Raw genomic sequence first — 27,491 nt, 5'->3', positions numbered from 1 at the left:
AGGACCGCAGAGGGGCGCACGGCGCTGGCGCGGGTGGAGGCCTCAGGGCGGACGCCAGCGCCCGCGGCTGCTGCAAATTTGGCAACAGTGGCCGTCGCTCTGCGCATGTGCGGGAGGCGCCGGCCTTTCGCTTAGAAACTTTCAAGTTTTCCGGGCGCTGCTCCGCGGGACCGGTGGAGCCAGACAACTTCCTCGGGTCGCGCCACTTGCTTTACCCCGCAGGTAATGTGGGAAGGGGTCGCCGAGCACGGGAAAGGTCTCCCTCCGCCTTTCCCGGACGTGCGGAGCCTGGGCTCCGCGCCGGGGTGCCACGTCAGGGGTCAGGTTTCGGGACGCAGCCCCCACTCAGCAGGGTGGGCGGGTGGGTGGGTGGGAGCAGAGGGTCAGTCCCCAGCCGCACGGCCCGGTGCTCCCACTGTCCCGGGCGCTCCTCCGGACTTCTCTCCCTGGCGCCAACTTTTCGCCTTTACGCCGATCTGTCCCCTAGTCCCTCCCCTGTCTGTGGGGATTTGTCGACTGGAAACCGACTTCCCAGCCCCGGGTCGCGCTGCCCTGCGGCTTTTTCTTCTCGAACTATAGGCGAGGCAGACCTGGGAGAGGTTCAGGCGACCAGTCCCCTGCCGCGGGAGAGGTTGAAAGCATGGAGGGTCTGTCCCTCAATGGCCACTCCCTAGAGCCCTGGTGGAGTCCCGAGGAGGAAGGCTGAGAGTTTGGGGGAGGGACAGGGAGCGTGAGGACCAAAGCCACGGAGGTTTCAGTACCTGATAAAGACGGGCTGGCTCCCTGAGACCCTGGGGTGGCCTCCATATTTCAGTCCCAGGCAGTGTGCCCAAGGGCAGGAGCCCACACTGTGTTTGGCTCACTCACCTCGGGACTGCCTTCTACCCTGAAGTTCATGGTGCGGCTGTGTCCCAGTCCCTGCAGCCTTAGGGTTTGAGGTGAAGCCAGTGGGTTGTGCTTACCAGTGTCCAGCCTGGTGGACAGCAGGGGGTCGTGGGAGGCATCCTGGGCCTTTCTGGCTCCCACTGGGGCTGAGGAAGGACTCCAGGTCATCCCTGACATTTTCTCCCTTCTCCCCGCACCAGTCCCGTTTGCCTTTCTCTCTTCTCCCCTCCCCGGACACCTGTTGGAGCCCTGAAGTTGCTTCTGCCTTGAAGTCAATGTGAACAGAAGCACAGGCCACCTTTCCCCCCACCTACCTTCATGTTTGTTTAGTGTTGGGACAAAGGTCTCCCTTGGCTGTTCACTGGGCTCTAACAGAAAACATCAGAAGGGGTCCCGCTGTCGCCCCACTTGCTGGAGGATGACTTAAAAGCAAACTGGCTTTCGAGTGTTCCCAGGACTGAGCCCTGGCCTACGTCCTTCACAGGCATCCTCCCTGGTGTGGGCCTCCCAGCAGCCCCATAAGAGAAGCATTATCGTCCCCACTTTATGGAGAAGGAAGCCAAGGCACAGAGTCATTAAGCCACTTGTCTAGACGATATGGTGCCGAGGACCCTAACTCCAGATCCCGTTCGGGTAAATGCCGGGCGCACTGCCTCTCATCACGCCGGACTCTGTGCCATTATTGTCGCCCCAGGGCTGGCGTGTGTGTAGGTCAACAGTTGTCCAGGTTCCTGGGTCCTGTCTGGTGGCACTTTAAGCAGAAATCTGTCTTTACTTTGCAACCTTTTTCTGCATCAAGAAGATCAGAGTGAGCTCCCGTGGCAGAAGGGCTAGGGCTGCTTGGAGTCCCGGGGGCATGGTAACAAAATCAGGAGATTTGGCGATGTTAAAAATTCCTTGAGTTTGCACAGACCTTTCTTGTGAGTGCCAGTCGTGCTTGCACACTTCCTGCTGCGTTCTGCCTGCACTTCTGGAAGACAGAGATCTTCCAGTGTCTACAAGGGCCCGTTCTCGCTGCCAGCTCCGGCGAGCAGTGCGTTAGCGTTGGTGGTGGACCTCTTGGGTGAGTTTGAGACCGGTCCTCCGTCCCACTGGCCTTGGTTAGATTCTGTGGTGCACGTGGGCTGAACTTCGAGTTGGGGGACGGAGCCACCTGCTGCTTCCCTGGCCCTGCAGGAAATCTTGGCTCTTCTCCTGCTCAGGGTCTTGGCTAGGAATGAGGCGATGGATACAGACCTCTCTGGAAGGCATGGATAAGTGCAAGGTATTTGCAAATGCGTATCAAACAAATATCAGATGACTGGATGTTGCGAAGGTAGTGGGGCCAAGCAGGGCTCCTGTGACCACAGGGCGTACTTGCTCATTTGGTCCCTGCCCAAAACTATCAGTTTTTCACTTGCTGAGCCAGCTCCCTCCTGATCACCACCAGCTGGGTCCCCCTACCCACCCCCACCGTCCTGGCAGAGCTGTCTTCTCAGAGGTGCCTATTCTGATAGACGTAGAGAGGCTGGCCGTAAAGGGACCATGTTGGTTCAGCAGAATCTGGACTTGCCGTGTGTAATGGTCAGGGACAGGCTGCAGCTGAGCTGAAGGGTCTGGGAGAGACCACGGGCTTCCAGCTGTGCTCGCACCTGGGCACCTGGACGGGGCAGGTGGGGACAGGCTCTGTCCCTGGCTGGCGGATTGGCTGGCTGACCTCACTAAATTCTTACCAAACTTTGTGAAACTTGCCGAGGGATCCTGTTTGGCAAGAGGAAAGGGGCTTAGAGGTGTGACTAGGGCTAGAGGAGGAAGAGGAACCGCAATGCCTTCCTCCCGCAGGGCTCTGATTGCTTAAAGCTCCGAGTGGAGCAGCCTAGGTGAGGGTTGTCCCGCCCCCAGCTCCGCCACAGCAGCTGCCACCTCTTTCAAGGGACAATGTGGCCTCTGTGAGCATTTCATGAAGATGTTTTTTTTCTTACCATTTCACTTTTCAAGCCTTCTTTGTCTGTCTGCGCTGCCCTGGGCGGCAGCCACCGTCGCCATATGAGGTCTTCAACTCAGTCCCACCGCTTCCAGTGCTTGGGACTGTGGGGAATGCCACTCGCTCGACCCAGCCAGGCCTCGAGCCACAGGGGAAGAGAGGAGAGACGGGAGCCCCAGTGGTGCTGGGGGAGGAGGGCGGAGCAGCCTGTGCCCGGAACCAGTTCTGAGAGTCAGTGGGGAGACCAGGGCAGGAGGGTGCCCACTGGGAGGAACCAGAGGGTCCACGTGAGTGTTTGAGTCCAGAGACATTGTGGGGGGTGTGAGTGGGGGGCCATGTGCCAGAGGGTGTCAGGTCAGAACTCCTGAACTGGAAGAGGCAGCTTCCACATGACCCTGGTTGTCCGTGTCCCCCCGGGGCAGTCTGTGAATGCTGGTATCCCATGACCCTGTGGTCAGGGAGGCCCGGCAGGAAATGAGCGGCGGGCCCAAGGCAGCTTGGGAGGTGGCTGGGGCCGCCGCTGCTTTTGCCAAAGACAGCGCCAACCGAGGGCCTCTCCAGGGGACTCACCCACAGTCCTTCCATCCCCTGGTGTCTGGTAAGTGCGAGGACAGTGGGGGAGGCAGGCCTTGGCCTCCTGGCATCCAGACGGGGTGTTCCTTTGGGGTGGTGCCATTGGGTGGGGTGTAAAGGAGATCATCTTCCTCCCAGAGGTCACTTTTGTGACGCCGTTCAGAGCCACCAACTCCATGGCTCTGGCACCACGCCCTCCAGCTCTTAGAGGGGCGAGAAAGTGATGTGGTTTCTGCGTCTTCCTCCCATGACTTGGACCTGCCACCTGCCCTACACCCTGCCTGCTCTTCTGTGTGTGTGAGATTGTCCCCAGCCCGGCAGTCCCAGGGGTCAGAACTGGGAACCACCCCCCCACCCAGCACACAACCCCCCGGCAGTCCCAGGAGTCCAGACTTCTGCTGGGTTCTCTGTGTCTTTCCTCCTTGTCCTGGCAGCAGGTGAAAGGCCAGACCTGGCAGACGTCCCCTGGGGATCCGGTCTGAGCAGATCTGGGGAGGTGGGGGCTGGACGAGGGGCTGCTGGAGCGTTTCTCCTGACTCTCCAGCTCTAGAGTGAAAAGGGGCCAGAACCTGGGCACTAACTCTGGGGCCTCGGGCGTCAGGAGACACACACTGGAGCTTTTCATTAGCTTCCCCAGGGGGACCAGGGGTCAGGAAAGAAGAGGTCAGCAGCCTGCCTGGGGCAGTGTTTGCTTTGGACATTTCAGGCTTTCCATTTAGACCAAAGGGATTTCAGGAACGCAGGGGTCAGAGGGCGGAGCTGGGGAAGCTTGCTGGGTGACTCAGGGGTCCCTGTGGAGGTCCTGGGACTCCAGCCTCTTTTCTCCCTTGGGATACCTCCCTCTCTGCCTTCTCCGTTCCCAGATCTCCCCGCTGGCCACCCCTGGCCAGGCCTTTAATCTCTCACCGAGCTGCCACATCTGTCCGCCAGCTGACGGAGAGGGTGCATAGGGTGGTAGAAACAGATCTGGCCTCTGCGAGTCAGGAGTCTGGGTCTGAGACTCGATTCTGCCGGGACCAGTTCCTTAATCTTGGGATGGGGGCAGGGCCTCTTCCGTCGGTGGCTCCCATGGATCAGCACTTGTCGCACACTTAGACGTCCCTTCTTCCTTATTGGTCCCCCTCCGCCCTCTCCCCTGCCTGCACGCCCGCTCGCCCAGTGGCTCCCGTGGGAATTTCCTTGCCAGCAGTGGTCCTGGAGGCTGGAGGCCTGTGGGCACCTCCTAAGCAGGCAGACACAGCAGCTCCTGTCCTTCCCTATCTTCCTCTCCCCCTCTGTTCCCTCCCCCTGCCCACCCCCATCTCCGGGAGGCCGCCAGCTGTGTCTTGTAGGAGCCATCGCCCCATCCCTCTGACCCCTGGGACTGTTCCCACAATGCAGCTATTTTCTGTAGACTCGGCTCTGGTGTCTGCCTCTCCCCGACCCCTTGCTGCCGGCCCCCTGTGCCAGCTGGGGAAACTTGGGCAGAGTGAGCTCTGACCACCTGCCTGGTCCTGTTTTTTAGGGGTGACAGGCACGATGACTGACTCCCCATTCCTGGAGATGTGGCAGTCCAAGCCGGTGTCCGTCCGCGGTCGACTGGGAGTCAGGGACCAGCCCAGTGACTCCTATTGCTACAACTCAGCCAAAAACAGCACCGTGCTCCAGGGGGTCAAATTCGGTGGCATCCCCGTTGTTCTGCTCCTAGACGTCAGCTGCTTCCTGGTAAGACTCTGGGACTCACGTCCCTCACCCTCCTCCTTGTCCCTGGAGTTATTTGCTTATTTAAGCCCCCACCCAGGGCCTTCTGGGAAACGCAGGTGAGGAGCCAGATACCTCTGGGTTTATGGCTCTGTGACCTCGGGCATGGTACGTGGGGTTGGCCTTGGGTTTATACGTGGTGGAATGGAGCTAGCGATTCTTACTTCAGCGAGTTTGGAGGAGATTACATAAGGCAAGGTGTGGAAGGAACACAGGTCCTTTGATTATGACCATCCTGACCGAGCTGTCAGTCTGCTCTTGCTCCCAAATTTTCCCACAATTTGAAATGCGCTGTTTTTCTCCCCTGTACTGGCCCCACACTGGCCAGGCGAAACTTCCTGGGGCCACAGGGCTCCTTCTGGTCACAAATGCTGATTGGATGATTGGTCCCTCTCGAAGTCTCCTCCTGACACCCCTGTGAGTGCGTGGGGTGAGAAGGGGGCAAGGGGGAGCTGGCACCCTGGGACGGCTTTGGGCCAGGGGCCAGGTGGGGGTCTGGGGGAGGGGGAGTTAGAGTAGCGTGAGCATCCCGGTTCCCAAGGGAAAGAGGCAGGTATCAAACACGTTTGCTGGCATAAAAGCAGTCCAGCAGATGAGGGTGGGGGGATTCCCCCCCTTTCCAGTTTGGTCCCAAGGATTACGGTCTAAACCTGGGCCTTTGGGTCTAGCTCCACTGCTGGTCCTTGATGGGCTGACGTGGCTCCCTGCGTGCTCAGTTGCTATGGAAAAGGGCTCCTTAAGTGTCAAATCACCCTCGTCTTGGAGCTAAAACCCATTTGTCACACAGAGCAGTCTTAGCTGGGAGGGAAGAGTGGGCAGGAGGGTGGTGGTGGGTTTGAGGGCTCAGGGGTTCGTGTGAGAGGGAGGCCCGATGCGGCAATGCCACGGCTTCAGGGAGGGGAGAGTCGGGGCCCAGGTGTGAAGCCGGGGAGGGAGGTTGGGCAGGGACCCCGGGGCTGGGTGGGGTACGTCTGGGCTGGGTAGGTTGAGAAGAGAGGGCTGCTGTCCAGGAGAGTGTGCTGGTGGAGGTAGATTTGCATTGCAGGAAGATATGGGGGCGGGTCACAGAAGAGCCAGGGTTCCTGGGCGGCTGGACAACCTGGAATCATGGGAAATGTCCACACCACCTGGCCCCAGACGGCCGCAGTCGGGGCGGAGGGGACGGGCCCTGGCTGTGCAGCCTTCGCTTGGTCCTCCAGCATGACTCACCTGCCTTTGAAAATGCATCCCCGGCTCCCGGCTCTGCCTGAGTGCCCTGCTACCCGGGTTCTGTGATCACAAGTGGAATTCTATGGAAAAGGAAGAAGCGAAGTAAAGCTGCTCTCTGGGGCTGCTCGGGGGCAGCTGAGGACAGATGGAGGCCGAGGAAGGTCAGGGCTGTCGATGCCAATGTGCTTGACTAGGAGGGCACCAGGCAAGCTCAGTGTCAGCACTGACAGCCTCTGTGACTTGGGGACAAGCCACAAGGCCTGGGCTGGGGGGCCTTTGAGCCACATGGCTGAGGGCAGCTCAGTGTGCTCTTGGGTGTGGATAACCTCCAAGGCTCATCTATCCCCCCCACCCCCCGACTCTAGGCAGGTGGGCTTCGCCGCTAAGCAGTGGCCTCTTCTCATTAGAAGCCGTTCAATGTACTTACACTTGGTTTCTTTTCTACTTTTAGTTTTTAATATTGGTGTTTTCCATCATAAGAAGGAGATTCTGGGATTATGGGCGCATTGCCCTGGTGTCAGAAGCAGGCAGGTAAAAAACATCACCTTGGCTATGAGTTAAATGCGTGTGAGAGAGAGAGAGGGAGGGAGGGAGAGAGCGGAGCCCACCCGGCAGCACCCACACGCGATGCTGGTATCACGTCACATTCACCGAGTACGCCTGCCTGTTCCACACCGCACACCCAGGGGGTCCGCCACGTGACCGTCGTCGTGCCGATGAGAAAACCAAGGCCCACATGCCCAGCTCTCTACTGGGGCTTCGGCCTGGCTGTGGCCTTGAACCTTGCTGGCTTCAGGCTGAGCAGGAAATCTTGTTCCTTTAGATAATTAGGGCTTTCAAAGTCCGCTGAAGAGGAGGGTGACAGCTTTATCTGCTGGGCTGGGAAATGTCTCGTAAACAGGCAACGTTCTGAAGTCGCGTTAGGCGAACCAGTTGTGGTGCTGAGGGTCAGGGGTGACCGGACCCTGTGTTGTACTAGCGTGTGATAGAGTTTTATGTCTTCCACACCTGGGAGTGGTCAGCGCCCTTGCTTATAGTTTCCACAGGGTGAGTTACATTTGGTCCCAGCCATTGAGGGCCAGTAGCTTTGATCCTGAGCTCTACGAGGCAGCAAGATACTGGACACAAGTTTTTAAGATTTTTAAAAAAGAATTATCTGAATTTTTTTCCCCTTTTGTGTTTCTAGTGAGTCCAGTTTCCGGAGATTGTCATCGTCCTCCACGGCAGGGCCACAGGACTTTGAGAGTGAGCTGGTTGGTACCTTAGGGACACCGTGGTCGGCAGGGCAGGGAGCGGCGAGGGGGGACCAGCGGTGACCCATCAGTGGGGAGGCCGCAGTGGTGTCCTGTTCGGGTGCGAACTCAGTGTTCTGGGTCTTGAGTGGCAATAGGAGTCAGAGCTCTCTGCATGGACAAGGTCACTTGGATTTGGCAAATGCCACGGGGGATGTGGCAGCTGGGTGGTGGTGGCCCGGGATCCTGAGACTTGACTGACCCTCAGACAGAGGGCTTTGGAATCCCCACGTGTGACAGTGAATTATTGACTTGCCTGCCAGTTTGTGAGCCAAATGTGGGCAGGAACCCTCCTGTCTCACCCAGTGCCGTCCCAACACCCCTTAGTAAATGCTTAGGAATTGTCAAGTGAATGATGAGCAAATATTTGTCTTCAAATAAAGACGTGTGAAGGTGGGTAAGAGTCCAGCTGTAGGGAGTTTAGTGGACAGTACAATCTGCAGGCACTTGCCTCCCTGTCCAAACCGGAACACAGGGCGCTTGGTGCTATGTCCCCATTCGCCCCTTTGCAAACAAACAGAACCCCACGCCAGTTTCCCCAGAGCTTCCCTGAGTTTGCAGTGACGGTCGCTTCAAGTTTTGTGATTCGACCCTGGAGCCATGTAATTCCACAGATTGTCAAGTCTGAGAGGCTTTTGCAGGAATTCCAGATGTGGAGTGCACCTCGGGAAGGGCTGGGAGTGAGCAGACTCCGTCCTGTTTGGGGTTTGCCGAACTGGGGGCAAAAGTGCTGTTTTTAGACCAAGGGAAATGAGATGGCTGTGAACATCAAAGACGACAATTATACCTGCTCCTGAGGACACCCGCGCTCAAAGCTAATCTTCGATCGCTTTGTCCGCAGGGATGCTGCCCCTGGCTGACGGCGATCTTCCGGCTGCAGTGAGTACCACGTGGGCAGCAGCATGCATGTGCACATGTGTATGTGTGTGTGTGTATGTGGTCAGTCTGGAGGAAAGAGCCAGGTTGCCTGACCTTGAGATAGGGTCTCATAGGCACTTTTTCAGTTCAGGTTCAAAGTAGTAGGTGGGGGCTGAGAACACAGGTGTCCCTGGTGACCCTCACACAAGCTAATTAAATAAAGTTCATGCCTTGCTTCAGGAAGGAATTAGATCTACTTCATATTTCACATGGATATCCTTGAACGGAAGCTTTTCTAGAGTCTTCCATGTCTCCAGTGAAGAGCGGAGACCTAATGATTGCTTGATAATACATTCAGCTCACTGGGTGAAAAGTTTTCATTTTTATCCTAAGTTGGGGCCTGTGGAGAGACATCCTAAAAGAGGTACTTGGTGATGTGAGCTGATCAGTCACGTCCAAGGCCGTGGAGGGAGCCCAGGTGTGAGTTTGGTGCCCTGCCACCTGCTGCCTATTTCACCGAATCCAAGGAGCCGTGTGGTTGGACGCACATTATCTGACAGCCCCAACAGTGAGATGTGATCACTGAAATCACAGCAGGGGGTGTGGTCGTTTCAGGTCTTAGGGCAAGTCCCTTTCTCTGGGCCTCAGTTTCCCCAACTATAAAAAGGTGTGGAGGAGGACACCGGTCCTGCCTAGTTGAGATGAATTAATACATGCTGCATAAATGGTAGAGTTTGGGGGCCAGTTTTACCAGGGGAACTAGCAGGAGGTAGAGTCTCTATGGAAGCAGCCAGTGAACGTAGGTCTGGAGTAGGAAGAAGGCGTTTTAGGAAGGGGGGAGGGGACGGGTGGGAGAGGTGGAGATGCCCACCACAAATTGGGGTCACTAGGACACATTCCAGCACCCCCACCCCACCGGTACTGGAAGTAATACATGCATTTTGCAAAAAGTCCAGCACATACAGACGAGAATCAATAGGAAGAAATTTTAAGTCACCTGTAACCCTCCCTTGGCTCAGCCACTCCCCATGGCCCCTGCTGGCTGGGGCTCAGGCCACCGCCCCTTCCCTGGGCTGTGGGCCCCATGATCACTCAGCCTGGACCCTGTGGGGCAAAACCAGAAACTTGGACGTCACGTTCGTGGTAACTGACAAAGGCTCACCAGATTGGCACTGAAGTCGGTCCCCTCTCCGTTCCCCTGTGTTCATTGTTCCGTGTCCCCAACTGTCCTCTCCGAGGGGACACTCATTTCTCATGGAGTGGGGCTGTCACGTGGGTGCAGCTGTGTATTCGCTTTGTTGTTTTAATGCTATATCAGACACAGTTTGCATTTCAACTCCTCGTGTTTTTCTCTTCCATTCTGGCCCCAGAAGGGAGTACCTTTTGGCTTCTTTAAAGTGGCCATTAAATTTTAATAGCTGCTCACAGCCAATATTGCAATGACATTGGGAGAGGCCTCCCAGTTTCCTTCCGAACTGCCTTTCCCCAACAAGGTAGGGAAGCCAGAAGGGTGTCTCAGGACAAACCGTAGTGGACGTTGTTCATCTGTTGGTTTTTATCTTCACCAACATTTGTGTAGTAAGCAAACTATGTGCCTGTGGGAAGTTTATTTAGAAGGGAAAACAGTGTAGTTAATGGCAAAGCTTTGTCCTGCAATAAGGAGTGAAAAGGAGTAACCTTAGCAAGCACACACCTGAGTGTGCGCCAGGTGCCAGCACGGCACCCCAGCTGAGTCCCCGGGTAGTCAGCAGGCAGTCCCTTCCGGCTTTAGGTGAGTCCTGTGACCACTCCCGGAGGTGGCAGAGCCGGATCCCACTGTGGCCTGGCGGACTGCCACGCCCATGCTCCACAGCTGTAGATCTGCCTTTCTGAGCTCTTCCCAGGGCGGGCGCTTTCCTAGCCTTCTGGAAACAAGACCCTCTGGAGACACCCCTTCTGTGGAAGTCTGGCTGTCAGAACCCTGAATTTTCTGGGTCCCCACATGACAGAGAATCTCCAAAATACAGCACTGAGGGTGGGAAAGGGCAGAGCAGGTAGCCTCCAGTCTCTGGGGTCAAGGGAGGGACACTGGGAGGAGCCAGGGCGGCAGGATAAGCTGAGCCTCGGTGTCTCCGCCCCTTGACCCTCTCTCCCAGCTTGGCTGAAGGCTGAGGAGGAAGGCGAGGGCCATGAGCTTCAGCAGGGGGGTCCCAGCAGCCCTCCTGCCGGTGGCTCTGTTCCTGGAAACAGGAAAGGGCTCGGGATCATCGTATCTACACCTCTCAACCCCACACAGACGAGGGCACTAATGTTTCAGAGCCACAGATGGAGTGGTCGTGGGTTCCTCGGCCCAGGTGCGGGGTGTGGGGCCCAGGGGTCAGGCTCTGAGGTTCTGCTTGTCATTGCTCCGGTGTTAGAAGCTATGCCATTGTAAGACTCTTCCATACCTCTGAGTACTCGCACCAGAAAAAAGAGATAAAATCAGAACCGGCCTGGCAGGATGGCCAGGAGGGTTAAAGCAGGACCCGAGGGCCCGGCCTGTGACGATGACTCACTCGGATTCCATGCGTGTGTCTTGCCCAGTGACGACCAGATTCTGGAGTGGTGTGGGGAGGACGCCGTTCACTACCTGTCCTTCCAGAGACACCTCATCTTCCTGCTGGTGGTGGTCAGCTTCTTGTCCCTGTGCGTCATCCTGCCTGTCAACCTCTCCGGCGACTTGCTCGGTGAGCTGTTCTTGCTGTCCTCGTGGTGCTGGGCCCTGGCTGACCAGCGGGCCTCAGCAAAGGGGCTCAGTGTGGTGGGTCTCGGGTGACTTTCTGGACTTTCCCATCGGATTAAAGACCCAGAGAGGAACCCACCCCTGGGGTGGGGCCCCTGGCGCCCCTAATACCAATTTGTGGCTCTAAGTAGGAGGAAACCGCCCCCCCCCCCCAATTTATAGAATCACAGGCTTCCAAGAGCGTTCTGTATTTCCTTGCCCCCACCTGAATCAGGAGGCCACTATCGGTGGATCCAGAAAACATTTCTGGTGCCCAAGGTCAAAATTAGAGCCAAGAATTATTATTTCCAAGCAACCAGAGGACTCTGCCTTCCCAAATGCCACCATGGTTCCATTTCTTACACCCAGTGATTGATGACCAACCTGGGTTTTGGGAAGAGCTTAGGATCTTTCCGGTTTCTCAAGAAATGCCACAAAAATCTCAAAGCAAGACGAATCCAAATTTTTACTTAACGCCCGTGACGGGTTGAGAAGTGGTCAGGGAGCATTTTGGGGTAAAGCAGAGGCCTTGGCTGGGGTAGCTCTAGAACACAGGGTGGACCTCACTGTCCTCTGAGTGGCCCCCCGTCTGTGGCCCTCCCGGTTGGGGAGGCTGGTTTTGTGCCCCCCTGCATTTCCTACTGTGACCCGGAACTAAGCATCTGTGCTTCTCCGCAGACAAAGACCCTTACAGTTTTGGGAGGACAACGATAGCAAACCTACCCACTGAGTGAGTAGCGCGGAGAAGGGTGTGAGGGTGCTGGTGGGCCAGGCCAAGGAGAAGGCGGATTATGGGGCCCCTGTGGGCCTGAGGTCACCTGAAGGGGGCGGGCTGATGTCTGAAAGCCCCTTTGCAGCGAGTATGTGGCTGGGCTCCAGACAGGGACACACCACAAGCAGCCGCCGTTTGGAGGGGGTTCTGGGAAAGCAGGGGGCCCAGGTGCCCGAGGGCCTCTGTCAGGGCAAGGCTCTCTGCGAGGGCACTGGCCGAGCAGCCTCTGTGATGAAGCCCTTTGCCCTCAGCTCAGTGCCGTAAGCGTAGCCTGGTCCCAGCCCACTGCCTGGGAGCCACCCGCTGATGGCAGGTGGTGTTCCTCCCCCCACACCCCCCCAGCAACAACCTGCTCTGGCTGCACACCGTCTTCGCCGTCATTTACCTCTTCCTCACGGTGGGCTTCATGCGGCACCACACCCAGTCCATCAAGTACAAAGAGGAGAACCTGGTGAGTGAGGCTGGGGTGGGGCAGGGGCTGGGGAGGGTCCCAGTGGGGGCTGGAGAGGAATGCCCCCACCCCAGCTTATTCCGCAGGTGTGTGATAGCAGTGAGCTTCGGGGGGTGTCCCCTGTGGAACCCGGCTTGTGTATTTGCACCCAAACTTGGCATTGTCTTTTTAAAAGGTTTTTCTGACAGGTCGTTTGAGGGTTTAGATAGTTATCCCTCGTTCTGTCAACTAGCCCTTAGATTTGTGGGCTTGTCGTTACTGATTCTGAGTGGCTGCCGAGATGTTCACATTGAGAGCGGCTCCCTCCCTCGTTGCAACCCACAGCCTGAGGGAGGAGGCAGTTTCTGCTACTTGGTTTCAGGTCTGGGTCCTCCCCTGACCTGCTGTGTGACCCTGTCTGGGTCAGTTCCCCTCTCTGGGTGCTTTCTCAGTCCCCCGTCACGCAAAGGAGGCTCGTAGAAGGGCTTTGGAAATGTGCTCGGTGCAGCTGGGAGGAAGGCACCGTGTAGGGCTGCGCCAGGCCCCTCCGGAGGTGACCTTCTTCTCTGGGGTGTGTTCTCTGGCAGGTGAGGCGGACGCTGTTCATCACAGGGCTCCCCAGACATGCCACGAGGGATACCGTGGAGAGCCACTTCCGGTGAGCGGGGTGGAGCCGGGAGGGGAGGGAGCCCCTCCAGGTGGGACCGACCACACAGTCCCACAGGGCAGGTACCTTGGGCGAGTGCCTTACTCTGCCTTCCACTTTGGCCCCTGGGTGAGATCCGAGATCCTGCCCCAGAGCACTGACCTGCCGCTCTGTGCTGGCTCTGCTGGCGCTAAAAGGGGAAGAGAAAAGGTCGCTCACGCGGGAATGCGGGGCACAATCGCTCTGCTGACCTCGGGTGTGGGGGGTCTCGGCTGCCTGAGGGTTCTCTTTTCCAATGCCGTCTTCTGCCTCCGGCTCACCCTGGACACAGGGATGCGTATCCCACATGCGAGGTGGTGGAGGTCCAGCTGTGCTACAACGTGGCCAAGCTGATGTACCTGTGCAAGGAGAGGTAAGGGTAGGCGTGCACGGGTTCAGCTGGCCTGCTCCTGTGTGACCCTTCCCCTCTGAGATGCCCACCCTCCTTCCTTGACCACCTAGGATCCCCCCCCTGGGAAGGGAGGAATGGGGGCTCTGCCCTTTTCTTATCCGAGTTCTCGCTGTGGCTGGTGGCTGAATGGAGGACGTGGGGTTCGTGCCACGGGACTGAGAGTCTGAGGGTTGTGCCCTTCCTCCCCAAATGCAGAAAAAAGGCTGAGAAGAGCCTGACCTATTACACAAACCTGCAGGTGAAGACCGGCCAGCGGACGCTCATCAACCCCAAGCCCTGCGGCCAGTTCTGCTGCTGTGAAGTGCAGGGCTGTGAGTGGGTGAGGGCCCACACCCAGGCCAGGCCTGGGGGCGCTGGGGTGCCCCTGCCCAGGCACGGGGCCTCGTCATCACAGGGATGTACCCTCTGGTAGGAGGACGCTATCTCTTACTACGCCTGCACGAAGGACAGACTGATGGAGAGAATCTCGGAGGAGGAGTGCAGGGTCCAGGACCAGCCCCTGGGGATGGCCTTCGTCACCTTTCAGGAGAAGTCCATGGCCACCTAGTGAGTGTCCCAGGCCCCTCCTGGGCTGACCCCCGCACCCTCTACGCCACTCACTCCTTTGGAGAGCCTGGCCCTGGGAAGGGGGTTGCGTCTCTGCCTGGGGTCCGGCCCATAAAGCACACTCACGCCCGGGGTCCCGGCGTGACCCATCCTTGGGAGCAGCAGAGGGTTGGGGCCAGGAGAGGGATACGGGAAAGGGGGGGCCGGGCAAAGGCCCACCTCGCCTTGGGCATCCTGGACCCAGGGGAGGGTCCCCTGATGTGAGTGAGGCTGTGGCCAGGAGGAGGCCAGCGGAAAGAGGAAGAATGTTCTGAGACAGCAGCAGAGCAGGGGTGGGTACTTTATGGGAGTCAGAGGACAGATGAGGAGCCTTGCAGCTGGTGAGGGTGGAGGTGGGAGTCCTAGGGAGGGAAGTCCTAGATCGGGATGCGAACACACCTCATGTAACGTAGTCTGATGACAACTCCGGGGTCTGGGGGTTAAGTGAGCGAATTGAAGGGTGAAGCCCCTGGCAGTGGGGTCCCCTGGTGGGGGCGGTGTACAGGGCAGTGCAGACAGCATGGCAGCTGGAGCCAGACAGATGGGGTGCAGAGAGTGCCTTGGAGAGCCTCAGTTTCCTCGTCTGTGAAATGGGAATATCAATGGTTGGCTTGCAGGGTTGTTGCGAGGATTCAACAAAATCCTCCCCCTAGCGTGCCGAGCAGGTCATCTGTTTCATAGCATTGATTGTAATTAATAATAATAACAATAAAGCAAAGTTCAGGCACCGTGGGGCTCCCAGGCTTTCTTGGCCCTGTGTGTGTACGTACGCACCTGGGGGTCCAAGCCCCAGCCAGGTCTGCTTTCCCCGCAGCATCCTGAAGGACTTCAACGCCTGCAAGTGCCAGGGCCTTGGGTGCAGAGGGGAGCCGCAGCCATCCTCCTACAGCAGAGAGCTCTGCATCTCCAAGTGGACAGTTGCCTTCGCCACTTACCCCGAGGACATCTGCTGGTGAGCACCCGCCTTCCTGGAAGGGCCACATTTCAACGCTCTGTCGCCACATGTGTCATGGCTAGGGAATGACACTGCAGCCTTAGGTCTCGTGTCACCTGCCTCGTTAGCCTGGGGGACACATTAAAAGGGTAAAAAAGAAAAGTTGAAAATAATTCTAATACTATTGCCTCTCCCTGTAGATCTAAAATAGTATCAGTTCAATAGCAGTGAATAAGTTGTTTTCACCCTGAGCTCACTGAGCCCTGAAATTTGACCTTCCTGTAGCTGAAGGTCGGTGCAGAGAACTCATCTGTACTCCCAGGTTGAAATGAGCCCTAAGCCAGAGCCCTCAGGCTGGTGTCTTGGCTTGTCTCACTGGGACCTCCTGACTCCCACTAAGCCAGGGGGTCTCTTGGCATGGCTGGTGGCCTGATCCGGGAGGATCAGCCTCCAGAGCCCGGGCCCTCTGCTCTGTAGGAAGAACCTCTCCGTCCAGGGCCTCCGCTGGTGGTCCCAGTGGCTGGGCATCAACTTTACGCTCTCGGTGGTGCTGTTTTTCCTGACCACGCCCTCCATCATCCTCTCCACCATGGACAAGTTCAACGTCACCAAACCCATCCATGCACTGAATGTGAGTGACCATCCTGCAAGGCCTGTCCCAGGGGGGCTGGTGCAATAGGGCACAGTGGGTGGGGGAGGGACGGGGGCCAGGGGACGTGGGGACAACGAACCAGGACATCATGTCACTCAGCCCGTGTCTGCGCTGTTCTTCAAACATCAAATAAGTATTTTAATTGAGGCATAATTGACACATAGATTGTGTCTTTGCTTTGAAACCCTAAGCAGACATGGCCACACTTAGTATAATGTCTTCTAGTTATTTAGACATTTATATATATACACACACACATACATACATACACACCCATAGGTATTCATGATCTATAAAGCACATATAATAAATATATAATTATATTTAATATATTCACATATATGTAATGAATATATAATTATATATGCGGAATTAACCTAAATACCCATCAGTAGGCCTCATTTGAGTTGGGTGAAGTATATTGGATCTGACAGCATGTCCCATGCCCGTGGAAAACTGGAGGGACTGGTGGCGGACACTGGGGGCTCGTGGGAAAAGCCGAGTGTAAACCGTTTCTGAGCAGCAGGTGTGGGATGGGTGCCGTGGGGAGAAGGCGGGGAAGAATGAGAGGAGCTTCTTAGATCCGGGTGGCAGAACCGAGAATTCACTGTTCCTTTTGCATTTCAGTTTCTAATACTGTTGTTGTAAAGGCATTGATTCTAGATAGGCCACGGGTGTTTTTTATTAATTTTAGATGACTCAATGTGATAATAGCTAAACATTCCCTAAATTGCATCTACTTTCAAAGACGTTGGCTTTGGTGAAATATCACCTTGAATATATATTGTTTTTCTCCAATCCTGCTTGGCATTTGGTTACTCACAGTCTAGGGAGGCGCATTGGGCTGGAGGCCTGAGGTCCTCAGTCCTGGGCCTGCCATTCCCGGGCTGATGAATTTTGAGCCTTGGTTTTCGTCTAAAAATGAGACAAAACGTTTGCCATGTTACACTTCCGAGGCTGTGGTGATGGTGATGGAGTGATAATAACGTGTGGCTGAAGCGCTCTCACCTGACTCAATGTAGCATTAAAAAAACACAGTGTACGCTAGGCAGTCTTCTCTAGATTTAAATGAGTGTTCATTTCCTTGCCAGTCTCTCGGTGTGCGGTCCAGACCTGTCCTTTTGAGGATGGATCTGCTGATTGTCAGTTTTATACAAACTGTGCCCTTATTTTGTTGTTTGCGATTCCAGGTGTTGTTTGTTTGTTTTAAAGATTTTGTTCATTTATTTTTTAGAGAGAAGGGAAGGGAAGGAGAAAGAGAGGGAGAGAAACATCAATGTGCAGTTGCCTCTCACGTGCCCCCCACTGGGGACCTGGCCTGCAACCCCAGGCATGTGCCCTGACTGGGAATCGAGCTGGTGACCCTCCGGTTCCCAGCCCGCGCTCAATCCACTGAGCCACACCAGCCAGGGCTCCAGTTTTGGTTTCTTACAGAAAAGCAAGGATTTAATAAAGATACTTGCAAAGCCATTCCAAAGACAGAACCCGAGGTTCCGTGCCCCTTGGCCTTTTCTGGTTTATTTATCCTTGTCTAATTCAACAGCATTTTAGAGAAATTGGCCTTTATCAAGTCTTTCCAAAGTATCTGACTTAATTTTTGGAGAATTTTTCTCTTTGTTTTTGTGCTCATTTGATCAGGGAAAGTAGTAAGTTCATCAGATCATGTCATGACAGTGATGAGTACGATGGGCATGGACAGGTTTGGGAACAAACAGGAAGCCCCAGGAAGTCCCGGCTGTGCCCCTGGGAGTTGAGGGGACAGGCCAGCTCCCTCCCTCAGCTGGGCAGGGAGCCTTCAGTGTTCCATGTCCCCTTGGCATGGCCTCTGGTTTTCTGCAGGGAGCCGAGAAGGCTATCTATCTGGTGAGCAAGACAAGGGGACTTCAATTACATGTGAAATCGCTGCCTCACTCTAAAGCGTTCTACCATACAAATGTGAGGTGCTATTATTGTCTGTTCAACCAAGAGTATGGACCAGGCACAGCACTAGTTCTGGGGGGTCAAGGATGACCAAACCCCAAGTTGGGGAGCTCACTGAGCCGCCACGCCAGTTGGCCATGGCCTCTGAGCCCCCACTCTCTGTTGTGGACCTTGTCTTCCAGGACCCGGTCATCAGCCAGTTCTTCCCGACCCTCCTCCTGTGGTCCTTCTCAGCCCTGCTCCCGTCCATCGTCTACTACTCAACGCTGCTGGAGTCTCACTGGACCAAGTGCGTGCGGCGCTCCGACCCCCGTGCCCTGGGGCAGCGGGCATGTGGCCTACTGGGGCCACCAGGGACCCCGTGAGTCCCCTGTGAGCACTCACTTCTGACTTCCTGCAGGTCAGGGGAAAACCGAATCATGATGACCAAGGTCTACATATTCTTGATCTTCATGGTGCTGATTCTGCCTTCCCTCGGCCTCACCAGGTACGTGTCGCCACTTCCTGCTCTTGACTCAGAAGCAGGGTCACATGTGCCCTAGGAGAGTGGAAACAGGTTTGCGGTGGATGCAAATCCCTGCCCCCATGTGAGCCTGTATCACCCACTTGGGTTGTGCGGGTCCGAGGTCCTCCTAGAGACATCATCTCTCTTCCGTTACAAATACACTGTCTTTAAAAAGCTCGAGAACCAGTTTTATCATGACCTTCCACTTAGGGGAGGATCTGATCCTGGCTTTGTTTATCTCCAGAAAGGAAGTTTCCGTTAAAATTGGCCCTGGTATGTTACACTGCCGTGCGTGGCGTTTTAAAGGATAAACGATCTGGAGATTCGGCCTGTGTTTAGAGCAGAAAAAAGAAAAACTGTGTGTAGCGATCACATGGAGGGTTGGAAGTAAATTCTCACGGGATTCACTTCTCTTCCAGTCTGGACTTTTTCTTCCGCTGGCTCTTTGACAAAACTTCCTCGGAGGCCTCTATCAGGTTGGAGTAAGTATCAGCCACGCTGTTTTGGAGCCACGGTCAAGGGTAAATGTCCCACAGGGGCTTGGGGTGCATCGTGGGAGGGCAGTCCATGCCTCGCAACACTCCTTCCTCCTGGAGACTGCAGGGCTTGGGCTTCCCCTCCACACCCACAGGTTCCTGGCCGGGCTGAAGCCAGGCAGAACCTTTGCGCACACCGTGGGAGCTGGCCCATTTTGTGCTGTGTGTGCAAAAATGTGGTTAATCTTTTAGGGCATGGCTCAATTAGTCTCCGGCTCATTCATTCTCTGGAACTTATTTACCGAGAACAGAGCCGCCGGGGAGCAGGAGTTGTTGGCTGTCTGTGGGGCCACGGAGCAGGAGTGGAGAATAATTATTAACATTGCAACCAGAAGGGCTGTCTGGAGTGTGGAGTGTTTTTGCCAGGGGAATGCAGTTAGACCTATTTCTGACATGTGTCCTTGTTAGTATTTTTAGCCTGTACCATGTCCGCTCAACATTTAAGTACTCATTATTTAAGAAGTCACTCTGCTGAGTGCCTTATTCTTTTTCTCGTTTCACCTTTACAGTGACTTAGGAGGTAAATAGCATCATCTCCATTTTACAGATGAGGAGACTGAGGCCGGGAGATGTGGAAGCACTTGCCCTGGGTTCCCCAGTTAGTTAAGAGACTGAGCTGGGATGCAGCCTCCGCCCCCGCTGCTCTGAACTTGAGGTCCTGAAATAGGCTCTCAGGCTCCTGATAGAGTTTTCCAAAGAGCTGTTTACAGGGAAGGCTGGCTGTGACTTTTTGGAAGGAGAGGGCGACTTATTTTTAATGGCTTCTTGCTGGGTACTCCGGGGATGCAGGAGCTGGCAGCCTCAGGTGGACACACATACACCCAAGCAGCTCCTGTCTGGGTGGACAGTGACTTCCAGGTTGCCAGGTGCAACGGTCAGCTCTCAGTCCTCATACTACGTGATGTATCAGCGCCATCTGGACATTTCTCTTGCTTTCCTCCTTGAAACACCGTCTTCACCGGCTTCAGTGCTCCCCTCCCCTGGTTCTCCCATCTCAGCCCCCTGGGTGGGCTCTTGTGCATCTCCCAGGCTCTTAATGTCGCCGTCCAGGGGCCCAGCCCATCGTCCACACCCTTTCTCTGGGTGACCTCAGCTGGGCCCAAGGCTCTGAGCCACCTGCGTACTCCTGAATTAGAATGTGTGGGTGGCGTTCGCATTTTTAACCCCAGCCTGCACCTCTGGACTTCGTACTTGGCTGCCTACCACAGCCACACTGGGGGTTCTGCTGGGCATCTTGGACTTTACCTGCCCAAAACCAAACCCCTGACTTCTTCACCAAGTCTGCTGATCCCACAGTTTTCCCCACCCGTGATTGTTTTTCTGGTTGCTTTGGCCAAAACAAAACAAAACAAAACAAAAACCCAACAACCTTCAAGTTCTGCTTGTCTCCCCTCTTTCCCTCCCATGCCCTAACTCAGTAAATCTTGACAGTCTAGATCCATAATGCTACCATGTTCACCTCGGCCACCACCACTGCCACTGGACTGGTCACAGGTGACAGGGGTGGCCCTCTGCCCGCAGCCAGGCTGCTCTTCTCTCCTGGCCTGTCCTGTCCAGCTCCTGCCCTTTGTCCCATGGACAGGCCAGGCACACTCCCGAGAGCTGTTATGTGTTACTTCCTGTCTGGGATGCTCTCTCCGTGGTTTCTAGATGAGCTCACTCTTTACCTTTTCTGCACAAAATCGCCCGATCAGAAAGGCTCCTCTGACCGCCTTGCCTAATGCAGTGAGCATCGCCCACCTGCTTCCCTTTCCTCACACCTGGCGTCCATGTTCGTCTGTGTCCCCAGCTAGGACGCGAACTCCATGAGAGCAGGGTCTGTTTCTCTCGGTGTGTGTGCCACACACGCACGTACTGAATGGAGGACGAAGCACAAAGCCTCAGGCGGCCTAGGCTCCCCTCCCTCCCTTGGTGGGAACGAGGCCGTCCTGGGTCTCAGCTCACGCCCCTTCCCCGGGTCCCCAGGTGTGTCTTCCTGCCCGACCAGGGCGCCTTCTTTGTGAACTACGTCATCGCCTCCGCCTTCATTGGCAACGGCATGGAGCTGCTGCGGCTGCCCGGACTCATCCTCTACACCTTCCGCATGATCCTGGCCAAGACTGCCGCCGACCGCAGGAACGTCAAGCAGGTGCGGGCTGGCGCCGAGGCCCCTCTGAGCTCCACCCCCCCAGGCCTTTCCCCAGCCTGAGAAGCCAAGTGCTTCTCCCCCCGCGGGCAGGGCCGCCACTGTGGGGGGCGGAGGGTTGAAGACCCTGTGTGACGGTGGCACGTCTTCATGAAGCTCCACTCTTACTGGCTGGAGGAGAGAGTGATTTTTGCATTTTAACCAGACCGAGATCACACACACACACACACACACACACACACACACACACACAGCTAAGAAAACATTCCTAATTTGGAGGCATTTAAAAAATTTTTTTATTAAAGAAAAATAGTTTTATTTATTTATTTTTAGAGAGAGGGGAAGGGAAGGAGAAAGAGAGGGAGAGAAACATCAGCGTGTGGTTGCCTCTCATGTGTTCTCTACTGGGAACTTGGCCTGCAGCCCAGGCATCTGTCCTGATGGGGAATCGAACCAGCCACCCTTTGCTTAACAGGCCTGCCCTTTGCTTTACAGGCCCCTGCTCAATCCACTGAACTACACCAGCCAGGGCTGCAGGCAGCCTTTAAGACTATCCCCAATGTCCACAGAATTTGGGGCATGTGGGATTTATTCCCTGAGTTGGGTGGTTTGGGTTCTCTTTTTTCTCCTTGGGCGCTGTGAAGTCAGAGCCCTGTTGCATTCTGTCATTGAATGGCCGAGTGTCCCAGGAACCGGGCACCACTGGGACCTCACTTGGCAGGCGTGCAGACTAAGCCGTAGGGAGGTTAAGTATGTGGCCAGGACACACGCCAGAAGAGGCAGAGCTGACGTTGGGTCCGACGCCGAAATCTGTATGGGATTATTCCACAGTCTGCCCTCGGGGGCACCATCGCTGCCTCCCAGGGGCTCATGGTCCTGCCAGGTGGACATGATTCCGACACAGGACGCACTAAGAAAACATGAATCCCTGCACCTTGGGGGTTCAGGGTGTGAGCTGAGTGAAGCTCCAGGGGGCTTGCGGAGGGAGAGAAAGGACCCCAGGCGGCCAGGGGAGCTGTGCGTCTCCTATTTCCAAAGTCCTTCTCACCCAGCATCGCCCTCCCCACCTGGAGCCACCAGACGGGGTTGGGGGGGGTGAGACAGGCCTGTAAGCGCCTTGTCGCCTTCTCCTCCCCCAGAACCAGGCCTTCGAGTTTGAGTTTGGAGCCATGTACGCGTGGATGCTGTGTGTGTTCACCGTCATCATGGCTTACAGCCTCACCTGCCCCATCATTGCGCCCTTTGGTGAGTGGCCCTACGGCTGGTCCAGGGTGGGGGGTGGCATCCCAAGTCAGCCGTCACAGGGCAGGGTGGAGCCTCACAAACAGAGGACCTCGGGTAGCCACAAGAGCCACAGGTGACACCCAGTTTAACTTCACTTCTCAAGCCTTCCAAGCTATGGGCTCACCTAGCGCCTCTCGTGGTCTGAGCTTCTCGGCCAGCTGACCAGTTCCTTGCCGGTCGGTTCTTCCACAGCGCCGAGACAGCACCGGCGGTAACAATCAAGGTTGTCCTGTGTGCTGTCAGTCTGGCTGGTCACCCTTGCTCTCCCTGGGGACGATCACACTAATTCTCGCTCAATCCTACAAGCCAGGTCTTGTTTCTGTCCCCTCTCACAGCTGACGCCCTGGATACATACATGTCAGTGAGGGTTAGAGGCAGAATTCGAACTTAGAACTGTTCGATTTTATAGGCCAAGATCTTGCATCTAAAATAAAACGTCAAGAACTGGCTGGCAAAAGGAAGACTCTAGAAGGAAACAGCACCCGAGAGACCACTGGCAGGGACAGCTCAGGTTTAGGAGGAAGTTTTAGCGTTTCCTGTCCACTCTGTGTACTATTTTTAAATGCAGTATTCCTCTTTGAAAACAAAACAAAAGCAACCATTTTCAAGGACCCGACATAAAAGGCAGCCCCCTTCTGTACTGCCCTGGGTTGAGCTCCTTGGCACCCACTGACTGCCATGAGGGCGGGAGGTCAGCGTGCAGGGGAGAGGGAAGGCGAGTGGGAGCCCTGAGGGGTTGGGGGTGCTCAGTAGGCGAGGGGCCCAGGAAGAAGCGGAGACCAGGCCTCTGAGCGTGGAAGAGCCGCTTTCCCCGAGATGATGCTAGAATGCCAGTGGTCCCCAGGCACGGAGTCAGAGAACCCTCCACTCCTTGGGGTCAGAAAGGGGCCAGGAAGGGGGAGATTCAGGACACTAGCAGCTTTTACACCTTTTGCCCGCCTTCTGGCTCGTGTGGCCGAACAGCAGCCCCAGCCCCAGTTCTACGCACACATAGCCACCCCGGGGGAGGGGACGGAGCTGACAGCCCGGTCTCTGCAGGCCTCATCTACATCTTGCTCAAGCACATGGTGGACCGGCACAACCTCTACTTCGCCTACCTCCCGGCCAAGCTGGAGAAGAGGCTCCACTTCGCGGCCGTGAACCAGGCCTTGGCTGCCCCCATCCTGTGCCTCTTCTGGCTCTACTTCTTCTCCTTCCTGCGCCTGGGTGAGGGGCCCTTCCGACCCAGGAGGGGGGAGGGGGGCAGCCCTTGGCCTCACACTCCTGTATCCATACCAGCCTGTCAAATCCCTCACTGCTTTAACAGCATCAACTCACTGTCCAATCAGAAGGTGGCATCCAGGATACTCACTGTCCAATCAGAAGGTGGCATCCAGGGTGAGGGCTGGCCGGGGGCAATGTTGAGAACCTAAGTTAGCCCAAGCTCAAGTGTAACTCTGGTGAAAACCCAGGCGGACGGCCCCAGACAGCCTGAGAGAGAAGGCGGTCACTTTATCGACTTTGGAGGAGCTGAAGCTGAGGAGATGGGGCAGCTGGTTCAGATGGCTCTTTGGCAGTGGTGGACGGGTCCAGGTCCCCATGCATCATGGGGACCTGCTGGAGGGAAAACCGACCCTCTTGGGAAAAAGAATAAGGCAGGAGAGAGGTGCGACTGTGCCCTGGTCAGCTGAGGGAGCCTCCGCCCTGCCCAGCCCAGGACACGGGAGGCTGCAAGGAACTGACCCAACGAGGAAGCTGGCAAATAGCCCTGGAGTTGGCCTCCCGGTGCCTGGGATCTGAATGGACACCATGCCAGCTGCTCAGTGGGCCCTGTGCTCCTGGCTGTGAAGACACCGTCTCGGTTGCTTGAGGGGGTGGGGGCGGGGCATCTCTGTTGTCTGCCTGAGAGAGCAGTCACCCGCGGTTCCTGTACCAGGTGTGGGCCCCTCTGTCCCCAGGGTGAGGGCGAAGGGCAGCCACTCCCGCTCCCTCGCTGAGGCTGGCATCCTGTGGTCCCCAGGTCTGACAGCCCCCGCCACCCTGTTTACCTTCCTGGTCATGCTGCTCACCATCCTGGTCTGCCTGGGCTACACCTGCTTTGGGTGCTTCAAGCACCTCTGCCCTGTGAACTACAAGGTAAAGGGCCCTCCGCCTGGTGCCGCCCAGCTAGGACCTGGGGGGAGGTAGGAGTGGGTTTGTGCTCCACCCTCCTCCACCCAGCCCCGTATCAACTGCCTTTCCTCCAGGTTTTATTTGTCCACAGGAAAGGTGTGGATAACTGGGTACAATGTGTGCCTTCCCTCCCCACCCCCTTCCCTGCTCCCTGCTTCCTGCCCCAGCTCCCCCATCCCCTCTCAGGCTGCCGCTGGGAGCCTGGTGCCAGCTGGTACTATTATTCTGGGTGTTAATAGTCTGCTTGTTTGGAGGGTGTTGGTTCAGGGAGATCAGTTCTGTTTATCATTGGAAGTTTCTGCTGTTACCTGCAGACGGAAGAGTTGGCAAGCGACAAAGGAAGTGAGGCCCAGGCCCACGTGCGCCCACCGTACACAGTAAGTTATGGTCCCCCCCCGCCTCGCATCCGGGCCCGGCAAACACGCTTTGATCGTCTCCTGTTAACAGAGAGGTCCCTTGGTCGCGTGTCAGGCAGGTGGCTGAATCAGTGTCACTTGAGAAGGAACCCTGGCCCCTCTGGGTGCTTTAACGTGCATGGGTGAAGCCACATCGCTCACGGAGAACAGACTTAGTTGTGCCAGAAAGTTCGCCCATCCCCCCCCCCCGCCGGTTTCGGTTCCCTGCTCACTTTCCTGCCCTGCATATTTGATGTCTCGTGACCTTGGGCCTTTCAAGAGGCCGTATTGCCAGTCCCAGTGGTTTGTTGACTCACAAGCGTTTCAGCTGTGACGCCCTCTGTGGGGTCAAAACCAACTCCCCTTGGAATTCAACAAATGACCGAGACACCTGCTTCAGAGCGGGCGCTGCGTTGGAGACACGCCAGGTCTCCTTTCCTTCCTGGCTGTCCCTGCTTGTGGCCTCCAGGGTCCTAGGAAGGCAAAGGGAGCCCCCTGGCAGGGCCAGGGCTGGGGGTAGTGAGCCTCCCGTCCGCAGTGCTCCCTCCCGGGGCCGCCTCCCGGGTGTCAGGCACCCTTGGGACCAGTGTCTGTCTTTGGTCCAGCCCCAGAGAAGGTTCTCAGGAAGACTCATTACCCAGAGGCACGCCCGTGGCCGGGCCACCAGCCGTGGGGCGAGGAGGGCAGATGGATGTCGGAAACCCCTTCTTCTCAGCCTGGGTCCGGGGAGGAGCAGAGCGGGGCTGTGTCCCTGGGGTCAGCCGCGGGAGCCTGGGGCTGGAGAGAAGTCCTCTCTCCGCCGACTGGTTCAGTGTTCTGTTCCCACATCAGAGGAGCACTCTCTTAGGACCCAGGGTCACGAAAACTTGTTTCTCCTGAGAGACAGGTGTGTGTGCTTCTTTCTCCACGATCGTGGGAACGGTCTGGTTGTGATTGCGTTTTCTGTTTTGCTCTGGCTGCCAGGAGATTCTGCAGTGGGCACACTTCGGGTCCTGACAGCCTAAGTTGACAGTGTTTCTGTGCGTGTCCGTCGTCAGCTTTGTGTTCCTGCCCCACCCAAGCGCTAACACTCTCGTTTGCCGGCAGCCCTACGTGCCCCGGATTCTGAACGGCTTGGCCTCAGAGAGGACTGCCCTGTCCCCACAGCAGCAGCAGACGTACGGAGCCGTCCACAACATCAGCGGGACCGTCCTCCGGCACAGCCTGGCCCAGAACCCTGCGGACAGCGTGGCAGCTGCCTACCAGGAGGCCTGAGGGCAGGCAAGCTGCTGGGTGGGCTGGGCCCAGGGAGCCGGGAGGTGAGAAGGCACAGGTAGAGAAGTGGCTCGACATTGACCTTGACCCTGGCCAAGTTCAGAACTCGCATCCACTTTTTTAAAGCTCCACTGCCCTGCAAAGATGGAACCAGCCAGGAAAGGACTCTGGCCCTTGGTTTGGGGCAGGGCTGCCATCAGGAGATTTTTAGCAAGATCGCGTATTGGAATGGCGTCCCTCCCGGCTTGTTGGCTGTGGGGCTCTCTCAGGTGACTGGAAGAATGTGGCAAGTAGAAGACCTCCCCTCTGAGCGTGCAGACATCACCCTCCCAACCGATGACCAAAGAGCCGCGGCGGCCCCAGGCCTGAGATGGGGTCCGGAAGGTGGTCAGGGTCATCCCGGCCGCTCACCACCCGATGTATTCAGCCGTGCACCCCAGGGGTGAGCTGTGGGGGGGCAGAGCTGGCCAGGGCAGGCCCTGTGGGGCACACACACCTCTGCACCCCTTGGCGGTTCCCTGTTTTCCTGTCGTGCTGCCAGTGACACTGTGGTTGGCCCAGGCCACCCTGCAGCAGTCAGGGACAATGCGAGTGACTCATAAAGTGCCTCTTCAGCCAGACCGGTGAGACCCAACCTTTCCTGACTCTTCAGGGCCAGTGCGTGGGGCTCCGCCTCCAGCCCTTGACGCCATCTGTCTGCTTTCTCCAGGGTGGGGGGGATGACGGGGGAGAGCAGTGCTCAGGGCACCCCTGGAGCCAAGGGAGGACTGTGGCAGGGACAGGAGGAGGGGGCCCCAGGCCGGGTGCAGGGCTCTGCACCGCCCTTGACCTGTGACCCTACAGGAAGGATGGGCAGTCCCTTGCCTTTTCCTTCCCCAAGGGACCCTGGGGCTGAGACAACTGCGGGCACTTGGCGGAGACACTGCCTTCCTATTGCCTCCAGGGGGCGCCAGAGTTGCCAGCGGTGGGGCCCAGCAGGGAGGCTGCCTCAATCCCCAGAGGTGGGCCAGGCAGGGTGGGAACTGGGGCATTGCTTAGTACCCTGGCTTCTACTCTGCCACTCTGGGCACCAGAAGGGGAACCCCATTTGGGGTCGAGGCACAAGCATGTCACTTGGTTTCAGCTGTGGTTCGAAGTAAAACTATTTATCATCAAAGCCATGTTGCTTAACACGTATGTGGGAGAGCGCTCGGAGGTGGTGAGTGGGGGTGTCCCGGGTGGGTGGGGGACGGAAGCAAACTCAGTCCCCAGGGGAGAGGGGCACCTTCACCGAGGGGAGATGGAGTCCGCTCCCTGCCAGCCCTGCTCCGAGGGTACTGGCACTGGGAGGCCGGGCTTCTGGGAGAAAGGGCAGGCGTCAGTGAGGGGGCGATGCCCCGCAGAGGGGCATCACTGCCGCTCCACCAGCCCCACAAACTTGCAGATGTCGTGGGCAAGCAGCTCCGGCTCCTCAAAGGCAGCAAAGTGGCCCCCACGGGCCATGTAGGAGTAGGAGATGAGTTTCCGGTACTTGACCTTCACCCACTTCTCTGGGGCATGCATTAACTCACAAGGGAAGGCGGCAAAGCCCGTGGGCACGTGGACCTTCATC

General features: G+C 56.8%; 2 protein-coding genes across 5 annotated transcripts in view; one reads left to right on the top strand and one right to left on the bottom strand.

Moving 5' to 3' along the window:
* The first annotated feature begins 118 nt into the window (after positions 1-118).
* Positions 119-27,060, top strand: TMEM63A (transmembrane protein 63A). 4 transcript variants are annotated; one of them, XM_037138779.2, is made up of 23 exons: positions 119-222; positions 4,926-5,125; positions 6,822-6,901; positions 7,557-7,623; positions 8,504-8,541; positions 11,083-11,225; positions 11,939-11,990; positions 12,375-12,483; positions 13,050-13,120; positions 13,440-13,520; positions 13,755-13,878; positions 13,972-14,105; positions 14,959-15,096; positions 15,556-15,709; positions 17,833-17,939; positions 18,051-18,137; positions 18,575-18,637; positions 20,657-20,819; positions 21,956-22,061; positions 23,139-23,306; positions 24,100-24,215; positions 24,566-24,628; positions 25,733-27,060. In XM_037138779.2, exons 2-23 carry the CDS (start codon positions 4,940-4,942, stop codon positions 25,898-25,900), a joined length of 2,418 nt encoding a protein of 805 aa, XP_036994674.2. In that variant the 5' UTR covers positions 119-222; positions 4,926-4,939; the 3' UTR covers positions 25,901-27,060. The 4 variants fall into 4 exon arrangements, with proteins under 4 accessions (XP_036994674.2, XP_053515560.1, XP_036994676.2 ...); XM_053659585.1 differs by lacking the exon at positions 119-222 and adding an exon at positions 1,384-1,518; XM_037138778.2 differs by lacking the exon at positions 119-222 and adding an exon at positions 3,270-3,446.
* The window catches only part of EPHX1 (epoxide hydrolase 1), a 30,100-nt gene continuing 29,633 nt past the window's right edge, over positions 27,025-27,491 (bottom strand). Inside the window, exon 9 of the mRNA XM_037138793.2 lies at positions 27,025-27,491. Coding sequence (XP_036994688.2) covers positions 27,290-27,491 — 202 coding nt within the window. The 3' untranslated portion in view covers positions 27,025-27,289.

This window comes from Artibeus jamaicensis, unplaced genomic scaffold (genome assembly GCF_021234435.1).
Source record: "Artibeus jamaicensis isolate MK-2021 breed Jamaican fruit bat unplaced genomic scaffold, CSHL_Jam_final scaffold_754, whole genome shotgun sequence".
Lineage (NCBI taxonomy): Eukaryota > Metazoa > Chordata > Mammalia > Chiroptera > Phyllostomidae > Artibeus > Artibeus jamaicensis.
Note: the sequence above shows the minus strand (reverse complement) of the source record. Positions and strands in the feature narration are given on the sequence as shown.